The sequence below is a fragment of the Labeo rohita genome, chromosome 18, assembly GCF_022985175.1.
Source record: "Labeo rohita strain BAU-BD-2019 chromosome 18, IGBB_LRoh.1.0, whole genome shotgun sequence".
Taxonomy (NCBI): domain Eukaryota; kingdom Metazoa; phylum Chordata; class Actinopteri; order Cypriniformes; family Cyprinidae; genus Labeo; species Labeo rohita.
Window position 1 is genome coordinate 22,028,542 of NC_066886.1, and position 10,407 is coordinate 22,038,948.

At 35.0% G+C, this 10,407-nt stretch overlaps 1 protein-coding gene across 1 annotated transcript; it reads left to right on the plus strand.

Moving 5' to 3' along the window:
• Nucleotides 1–1,962: 1,962 nt before the first annotated feature.
• LOC127180835 (cytochrome b-245 light chain) lies at nucleotides 1,963–4,502 on the plus strand. The gene is made up of 6 exons (XM_051135140.1): nucleotides 1,963–2,124; nucleotides 2,571–2,640; nucleotides 2,790–2,864; nucleotides 3,060–3,143; nucleotides 3,275–3,356; nucleotides 3,914–4,502. Exons 1-6 carry the CDS (start codon nucleotides 2,067–2,069, stop codon nucleotides 4,103–4,105), a joined length of 561 nt encoding a protein of 186 aa, XP_050991097.1. The 5' UTR covers nucleotides 1,963–2,066; the 3' UTR covers nucleotides 4,106–4,502.
• The last annotated feature ends 5,905 nt before the right edge of the window (nucleotides 4,503–10,407 follow it).

A 10,407-nucleotide genomic window follows, 5' to 3' on the forward strand; every position in this document is an offset into this window, starting at 1 on the left:
TAATGTAACTTAATCTGAGTTGTACAGTGGACAGTTAAGAAATGAATTAGCAGAAGCCTACCATAAACTGAATCCTACCTATTGCATGGTCACTTTTTTTCAATGTAAGATCTAAAAATATAGCAATCCAAAACTAATGTTAAATGGCAAACATGCTGAAGATTAGCTGATTTAATTATTTCACAGGATTTAAGCATTCACCTTTAACTCACACAATGTCTGGTGTCGCTTACGACTACGACTACCACTCTACTTACCTAGTGATTCTCCCTGCTCTTTTGTCTTCTTGGATTCCATTCCCCTTTAAAGCCTGCCACCACTGTATACTCACTAGCATCAGTTTAGAGGTGTGATCTGTCACAAACCTGGTAACACAGAAGAAGTTATTCAGCTGTCACAATATCAACTTACATTGATATTGTGTTTACCAGTTCTGTGTTCATTGCAGCATCCTTGCAACTGTGTTTTGAGTTTGGAACTCCATAACAAAAGACTAGACCACACAAACAACTGCAACATGAGTACACACCTCTATTGTACACCTTGCTGCTTCTGTCTCTGTTTCAGTCCTCACCTTCATCATGACCTTCTGGGTCAACTTGCATTTTTATCTCAGGGGAACACTGCCGCCAACTCAATCTCCAGAAGAGAGTCTATACAAGTTACCAAGTTAAATCATTGACTGGAAAGCCACTCAGCCGAGGACATGTCCACTACAGTGTGTGTCCCATTCAACTTCAAGTTGGTCAGCTTCATGTGGATTCTGTCCATTTCCTGGTTCTGGAGAAATCCACCTCTGGCATCATACTATAGGGTGTACTGCATCACCCTGGTATTGCCTTGTCAGTGCCATCACCCTGTTATTGCCTGCGGTATTGCCTGGTCAGCACCTCCTTCATATTCGAGTTCTTGAATGAGGTGAGTCGGAGGTACTTCAGGAGTACTTCCACCACTTTGTGTTGGTCTAGATCAATGGCATGCTGGTGTACTCCTGGAGCATGACTGAACATCACCAGCACGTTTTGAAGGTCCTTCAACATCTGCAAAAAATTCCAGCTCCTCTTTAATTCTAAAATGTGTACATTCCACCAGAGAAATGCGTATCTGTAATGCTTACTAACCTGATAGGGAATCCAATTTAATGGTCCCCGAGAAACAAATCTCTAAAGTTAATGCCTCTGAAACCACTCCACTGCAATGCCCTTCTAGTCACACGTACAACGTTGTATGTACCCTGAACCCAGTATACCTCTGATCAGATGTGTCCACTAATTCTTGAGCACATGCACAGAGAGCAATGTAACCCTTTCACTGCTACAACATAGCTTCTGGTGGCCGGGAATGCCACAGGACCTGAGAAGGTTTGTTAGAGGACCCTCTGAGTGTGCCATGTCCAAAAATCTAATCTCATGAGTAACTTTTGTCTTTGACATTAAAATATACAAATTACTCTATGGTCTATTTAGACGTTTGTTTTTAAAATGTAAAACGTTTTACTTGTTATCATACATTTGTAGAATAGAACTAAAACATTATGAAAGCACTGCAAGTTGCTGATTTCACAACTTGATCAACACAGGTTCATTAACATTAAGTCAAAAGATTTGTTTTAACATTCTTGCACAGATTTTACTTTTCTATTTAACCATGTAGGCTAGTGTAAAAAAATAAAATAATAATAATAATAATAAAAAAATACAATAATAATCATTTGAAGGATTTATTTCCTCAAAAATATATAAAATATGTATGGTTAAGGAACGAGCTGAAAAGAGCCAACAGATTTCTCACGTTACTTGAACTCATCTGACCAATGAGAAAGCTCCTGTTTGCTGTAGTGCCGCCTCCTGTGCTCTAGTCTTTATTGACATGCCCATTCTAGCGCTTTTCTATTTCCTTTCTTGAATTTACTGTAGAATTTGATGAAACGTAGCACACAGTGAAAAGGAAGTGATGAAACAAAAGGGTTGGGTTTATGACACGCTGGGCACTTCCCACTTTTCTTTTATAGAATTAAGCTAAAAAATAAAGTTCATTTATGAGTGTCAGCACGCACTGAAGTGACCATGGGGAAAATTGAGTGGGCGATGTGGGCAAACGAGCAAGCTCTGGCTGCTGGACTTAGTAAGAACACAAATACTTTAATTCTATATCTCGTTCTGTTTTTCAGGTGCTCTAAAACATTTAAACAAGGAGTAATGTTTTACTTAAATTAATGTTTCCCGAATGGTGTCGTGAATCAGATTTATGTACAGCTCTAAAGAGAAGACTGTGACTATATATTACATGGGTTTTGAAGTATAAATCTAGCACCTGTCATTCATGTCGTCAAGAATTTATTTCTTATTTAGAATGTCAGTTAATCTATTCTGTCTTTGAATTCAAAAAGTTGATTTTCACCCTCTGAACTAATAGTTTACTTTGAATGTAAAAGAACAATATTTAAAAAGATGGTTTTGTTTTATTTTATTTTTTATTTTAAATATAATATTTCAGTTAATGCAGGCTGATGTGAATATGAGGAAATGAAAATGAGGAAATGAAATTAACTCTCTTATTTTCTGTTGTAGTTTATGCGACTGGTGGTATTGTTGGGGTGGCTGGTCAGTTCAGAGGCTGGCAGTTTGCAGCATTCGGCATGTATCCTTACAACCTCTACAGGGCTCTTTCCTATAGATGTGGGAGTCTCTGATTTGACTCTAGTCTTTTGACATGTAAAGTACCAATTTTTTTGGTGAAGTACCAAAGTGTATTTCTAGCATACTCATTTATATCCTTGACTGTGATAGTGCTGCTGGTGTGTTTGTGTGTTTGCTTGAATATCCACGCAGCAAACGGGGCAAAGGCACCAGCATTGAGAGAACGTGAGTGTTTTATAAAGAGTCAATCTGACCTCATTTGATACTGTAACTAGTTACAGGAAGTACAGGCTGGTGATTTCCACACATCATCAATAATTCGCACCAAAACATTTCATACGGAGTTATTTGTGTAGCAAAACTTCCTTGTGTGCTTTGAGTCATAAACTTCTCATATAAAACTTTTCTGTTTGATTTCAGTGGTCAGTACTGCCTCACAGTGTGTGTAAAGGCTTTCGGACCCCTGACCAGAAACTATTACGTCAGAGCATTATTGCACGCTGCGTAAGTCTTTCATATTTCAGTCAGTGTCCCTTCTCTTTGTGTATGGTGAACTTTTGTTATATAAGAAAGCATCTTACTTGTGTTTCTATCCATGCACACACATATCTGTCTCTGTGTGTGTTACCTTGCAGGTTGTGTGTTCCTGGAGGGTTCATGCTAGCGACAGTTCTGGGATGTGTGTGTCTAGGAATTTCCAGTTTAATCTACCTTTCTGTAAGTTAATAATCCATCATTATTCAGTGCTGATTCATCTGAACTTTAGATAAACAATGTGACGGAATGAATGGGAATACAACTGCAATTAAAAGAATATAGGAAACTAAAAGTTCTTATTGCTTCACGCTCATTTGCTTCCTCCTGTAAAACCCCCCTTTTCACATTCAAGCTGTTACAGGAACAGTTCACCCAAAATGAAAATTCTGTTATTTACTCATTCACATGTTGTTTCAAACCCATATGATGTTGTTTCTTGTTTGACATACTTCAAAAATGGAAAAAAAAAAAAAAGCAATAAATAAAAAAGTAGTTCATATGCACATTCTCTTTTTTGTATTTTACGGATAAAGGAAAATGTTAAAACAACATGAGTATGAATGATGATGACAGACAGATGATGTGAGTGCTGTATGATGATCCATCCCTTAGTATTTTAGTAGAATACTTTACTTCATTTGACATGGAGAAGATCTCTTGGGGCAGCATCTGTTTTTGGATGCATTTGGTTGTGTGGCCATTGATTTCATACATGATTTTGAACTTTGTCATCACAGGCAGCTATTCACGGAGAGCACTGGGAGCCCATACTGCCCCGCACAGATCCACCAAAGCGTGTTGGGGATAGCATCAAAGAACCTCCACAAAACCCTCCACCTCGGCCTCCTCCTGAACTCCGCCGGAAGAAAGCAGATAAACTAGAGACTGCTGCTTATGACAATCCCATGTCTGTGACCGTCAATGAATAAGGATTCCATTGTGAAAACAGTTACCTATAATTTATGGAGGCTTCATCAACAGGTAACTGTATGTATGATATGGAACATTTATGAGTTTATACTTACAAACTGCATCAAGACAGAGAGAGAGAGAGAGAGCTGGCACTGACTTGTAAGATGTTTAATAATATCTATGGTGTGTAACTCTTGATAAATTTGACACATCCCAGTTATTATTGTTACTGATAGAGGAGCAATTTTTATGTAAGAGATTTTTTTTATCATTAATCTAATCATAGGAGAAAATATAATTTTACTGTAATGCTATTAAAATCTTAACAGTGATTGTGTATATTTACCTCAAGAGACTGTATATGATTATTTCTTCATTTGTACTTACAATAAACTCAGGATGTGCTTAATTCAATCATTTGTCATCTATAATGTTAAAATACTGACAAGTTTCATTTCCTTTTTTTTTGTGTTGTGCACATGTATAACCTAATGCTGTGTTATTATATTTACAAATCATTACAAAGGGACATTTTTCTTCCTAAGTACGTCATCCTGTATTCATAACTAAAGAAACAAAAACATGTACAATGGTCATATTTAGGCAGAAGGTAAACGTCTTCATGCTTTCATAATCCTTCATTACTCAACAAGGAACAAGGAAGTTAATCTTGCTAAAAAAAAAAAAAAAAACTCATTGTTTTTTGTGTTTGTTTGATGACTTGTTTTTCTGATTTTTTATTTGTTAATCACCACCGTATACAATGAAGAAATAAATACTTCAGGCCAGAAAGATCTGATCGTGACATCAAACTGGCAAAATGCTCTGAAAATCAGTTCTGCTCTATGACACAAGAGCTGTAAAGCTTTTGAGGATTCTGAGCATGACTGCCCAAGTAGCATATTCAATTGGTCATTTTTATTTTATTTCAAAACAAGGCTTGTTATTTGATGACATCAAAATAATACATCTTTAGTACTGATAATTGACCATTATTGAGAAAATGGAATAAACTCAGCAAATACAAATTAATTAGTGACTCATTGGCAGTCTGCTATTTATTGTTTTATATAGCACTAAACAAATACAGATATATACTTGGGGGAAAAACTAAAACAAAAACAATAACACATGTAACACTTTTATGTTTTAAAATTTTTATGACTAGTCCCACAATGTTCTGAAATGTTCCAAAAAGCATTAGAAAATTACAGAATGTTACAAAAAAAACTTGTAGATTCCTGCCATCCTTGCAAAAACAATATATAGGTATATATATGTATATATACAGTATATATATATATATATATATATATATATGTGTGTGTGTGTGTGTGTGTGTGTGTGTGTGTAGTATAAACTCTTATCTGTACTAAACCAGTGTTTCATGATAGATAGAGGTGAAACTAAAATTTGCCTGACCTAAATATTTACCAAAATATTGATGCTACATTAAAATAAATAGTACAATAAAAATTAGCACCACGCTCTACTGTTTGAGCTACAGGAAGGCTGATACACAGGGCTCTGTCCACATGGCTACCAAAGCAGGTTTACTTCTGCTGCTGCTAAAGTTCCAACACAAAATTCTAAAGATGACTCCACGCTTATTTCTATTGGGGGACGCATAAGTTCTACAAGCTAAACATGCTTTATCATGCAGAGGGCGCTCGGTGGCTCAAAAAGGCGCATAATCTACTGAGCATTATTTATATCTCAATTGTGCCTTAATATGTATTGTTGTTTACATTTATTCATACTCCACGTCACCCGACAAAATAAAAAATGTTTAATCCTGCCACGAACTGCAAATAGTTCTTTCTATTATATTCTCATACAGAAGCGTTCACAAGATAAATTACAATGTACAACCATTTTTTTAAACCCCTCCTTAGTTTTGAATAAATAAGGAGTCGTTGCATCTGATCAGACAATTAAATAAAAACGAATATGAACAATGCATAAGGTATAAAAATAACGTCCGGGTCGCCTACTTTGTAACACATTCACTTCCGTTTAAGGTGACGTGTTTCCCATGTGTTTATAGCGTTTCCTGTTGAACATTCAATACAAGTTTATGAGACATTTGGGCTTGGTGCGAAGTTATTGATCACTGATCAGTTGAGCTGACGTTCATCATGTCGAGTCGGGCTCTGCGTAGGCTGAAGGGCGAGCAGCGAGCTCAGGCCGCTTTAAACGCGCTTAAACTCACTGATGAAGATGACAGAGATGAAAAGGAGCATATGAAGAGTGACAAAACTGGCCATAAGCAGAAGAACATCAGCAACATCTTTGAGCTGGTAACGTCTGGCATGTGTGATTGTCATGGTGCAGAGGTATTACCATGGTACTTTGATATATACCATGGTATTTACCGTACATGTGTACCGTGATATTTACATACTGATTTGAGGTGCTTTAAAAGTGACATGATACTATCAGGGTACTAGTCAAAAAGTTGATAGAGCGGTACATGCTCAAAACACCAAAGTAATCATAAAATATCAGACGTTGTGTGATTTGGTATTTGTCGATAACACATACTTAACGTGTAGTTAACAAATAACAAAAACACGAGTTTTTTTTAACATTTAGGTTGGTTTTAATTTAAAAAGGTGTGTGGATGTTTAAGTGCTGTAACCTTTATTTTTGAGTGGGGCATGAATCTACAAACTCCCTTTATAATAACTGGAACTGTCAATCACTTAAGTTTAGTGCAAGTTTGACTCTTTCATCCAAAACTCCTGTTACAAGAATTGAAACCATCTACACTGCATAATTAATCTCACATATTACATTGTGTCTAAACGTTGGTTATGTTGGGAGCATTTTCCGAGAGTCTGTGAGCTCTTGCTGAATAAAACCTTGGCAGTTGCATTCATGTTCAACACTGACAATGCTTGCAAACAAAAAATAAACAAACAAACAAAATGTAATCACAGCAACTTTAATCATAATTTTATTCGAGCAGTTCCTGTATAATACTAAAGTATATGTTTAATTTTGTTTTAAAAAATAGCTAAATTTGTTGCCAGGTGCTTTTTGAAAGAAAAGGTTGCTAGGGTGGTCTGAAGTGTTGTTAAATCAAAATTGTGTAGTTGGCAAAACTGCATTATAGTTATTGTTTTGTATGCAAAAAACAAACAAACAAAAACAACAAAACAAAACAAACAAACAAAAAAGTTTTCTCCTAGAGTTTAAATGAAAAGCACCATGCTGACATGCTAACATTGTCATAAATCTCAGAAAAATTAAGTTAATTTAGTGTTTTATTATCCTTTAATTTTTATTTCATATGCAAAGATGTTACCCAATCAGAGTTAGAAAATGGCAGTATATTTCTTAATTTTGATTATTTTGAATGTAAAAGTCTTACAAACATTATAAGTAGAGTTTAAGGGAAGAAAACAACAACAACAAAAAACCCAACAACAAACAATTGCAGTTAATGTACCTTGTAATGACTGTTACAGTTGTTATGCACCAAAATAGTCCTCAAGTGTGACAAGTGAATTTAAAAGAATGTTACAATGTGGTCACACCATTTACATGGGGTCATAAATTGACCACACATCACGTCATTTCCTTTCCTTATGATGCTGCTGTCATGATATATAGTATCTGTAATGGTGTGTTCAGATAGGTGAGGCTGGTGTGGATGTATGTGCATCAGATGAAGAGACGGCAGAAAGAATCGGTGACGGACAACAAGGAGGAGCTTCCCTAGAGAAAGATGCTGTGAAGGTGAGAAGAACCTTTATACATCATCACCATCATCATCCCCAAACATGCAACTGTGACCTGTTTAGAGTTTGTGAAATGGAATGTTTAGAACATTTGACAGTATATTTTAGCTTCTAAATTCTTTTAATTTCTCAAATCTGTTGTTTTCTGTTTAATGTCTTTTTTTGCAGAATGAGAAGTCAAACAAAAAAAAGAAAAAAAAGAAGAAGAAGACTCCAGCTGAGAATGGAAGGGTGGGAGTTTGATTTATTCCTGTATGTTATGTATGTATGTATGTATGTATGTATGTATGCATGTATTTATTCACCAAAACATTAGATAGATATAAAATAATAATAATAAAATAAAAAAAATCACCACGTCAGATGTTTTTTTTTTTCTCAGGTCCTGTTGTGAGAGTAATCGGTATGGCGCTGATGTTGACATGCAATTCAGTGACCAGTGCAGCTGTTTTTATTTCTATGTCAGTGACCCTGCCAATAGACTTAAACAGTTACTGATGTTCTGTATAAGCAGATATTTTATTGATCACTGACCAAGCATGTGGGATCATTGGCCCATACCACTAATTTGAAAATGCCAGTTTTACAACCATTCTTGGCATTAATGTTTGGGTAATGTAGCCCAGGTCCTCAAAGTTCATTGCAGCAGTGTTCCAAAAGTTCCAATATTTATTCATTCAAGCAGTGTTCCAAAATTGTTAAAATTTACTATAATGGTAGGTTGTTTATCATGTGCGTAATGTGTCTAAAATTCACTTATCATGTGGTTTGTGATTGTCAGGACAATTTGAGTGTGGGCGATGATATTGATGCTTTCTTAGAGACCCTGGATAAGAAAAAAGGTCTGTCATACCAGAGTGCAGAAAACAGCACCTCTGAACACAGACCTGTATTGTACGTGGAACACAGGTGAGGTGCATGTGTGATTTAATTCTGTGCCATTCAAATGTAGTAAATGTGAAAGACAAATATTGGTCAGACTTTGGGGTTACATTAGGGAACATTATTTACTGCTGACTAGTTACACTATTTACTACTAACTCTTAGTTAATAGCAGGACTATTTTGGAGGAACAGAACCAGAAACTAAATCAAATTTAATAGTTCTGAACAGAAACTTTTTTTTTAATGGCCATTAACTGGTTAATAACATTATTTTATCACTCTGTTTAGTATTTTAATTTTGCATCTTTTGCTGGTTAATAGTGAATATTTGTTCCCTAAATCTAAAATGTTGCCCAAATGTTTTCTTCTGGGTCATAAAGGAATCTGAATCCAGAGACAGAGTTGAAGAGGTATTTTGGAGCACGAGCTGTTCTGGGAGACCAGAGGTAATTTCCTAATATTATTTTCAGCTTTACAGTTTTTACTTTTGGGTACGTTTATTCTTAAATACATTCCTCAAATACTCAAAACTTGGCGAGTTGTACAATTTGTGTACAGTATATGACTTCAACAACCAGATCCATTTGCACCTAGCAGAATTGTGCCTGTGATACGTCTCGACCGTGTCCTGAAGTTGAGATATTACATTGCAGTATGTCTCGAATGTGTTTTGGAAGACAATAACACCTGGTTTTTCATTAACTTGATAGCCATTAAGTGAATGAAAATACATGAATTGGCCAAGTGTAGAAAATCTTTCAGTATTCTGTTGATGTCTGCATAATTGCTATCTTCTTGTTAGGTATAACATTGTGTACGTTACTGTTTCCAGGTCCAAAAGCTCTATCTGATACCAAAAGCATACAGCAAACTGTTAATATACACTGACGCTAGACAGTGATTTGTCGGTAACATTTTATAATAACTTTAATTAATAGATCATTAACAAACATTATATAATTTTCATCAGATCATTAGTCAATATATATTAAAATAGCGACAAATTTGATATTATGTGCTTGTTAATGTTTACAAATGAACTTATTGAATGTTAAATAATGATTAACAGAACATTATTTAATGTAAATTAAATATGATCATGCACTTTTAACAATATGCAAATGATACATTTAATAATGTGCATTTCAGTGCTTAGAAACCTGATTAAAATGATTTGTATTTCATGTGGTGATGTTTTGTATATTTACAAATGTAAAAATGTTAATAATTTTAAGCTCTTCCTATTGATGTTGACACATTTGCATTTTTTTTTTTTTTTGTGGTGTGTATGCAGACTTATAATACTTACTCATATTTACAAGTCATTTATTAATATTTAGGAATTACTCTTATTATTATTATTATTATTATTATTATTATTATTATTATTGTTCTCTAAACTGGTTTAACTTTACATCAGATATGGGTTTTAGAACCCCGCCCTGAGTAAACTGCGCACAATCCACCATGTTTATCTTCACACCAGAGCATTTAAAAGCAGCATTCAAGTAAGAAATGTCCTCTTAAAGCTACAGAAATTATTCAGTCCAGAACAGTAAGTGATTATCTGTTTTTATTTTAGGTCATATACTAACAGCTTAGACAGCATTATAGGTGCTGTAGATTACACTGCTGTCACTTAATACGCAGATCTTAACAGACATAACCGACTTTTGATTTCAGTGCGAT

Coding starts and splice junctions, on each gene's coding strand:
- LOC127180835 (XM_051135140.1), top strand. CDS start 2,067: ATGGGGAAAATTGAGTGGGCGATGTGGGCAAACGAGCAAGCTCTGGCT. Junction 2,641..2,789: donor CAGTTTGCAGCATTCGGCAT/GTATCCTTACAA, acceptor TGACTGTGATAG/TGCTGCTGGTGTGTTTGTGT. Junction 2,865..3,059: donor GGCACCAGCATTGAGAGAAC/GTGAGTGTTTTA, acceptor GTTTGATTTCAG/TGGTCAGTACTGCCTCACAG.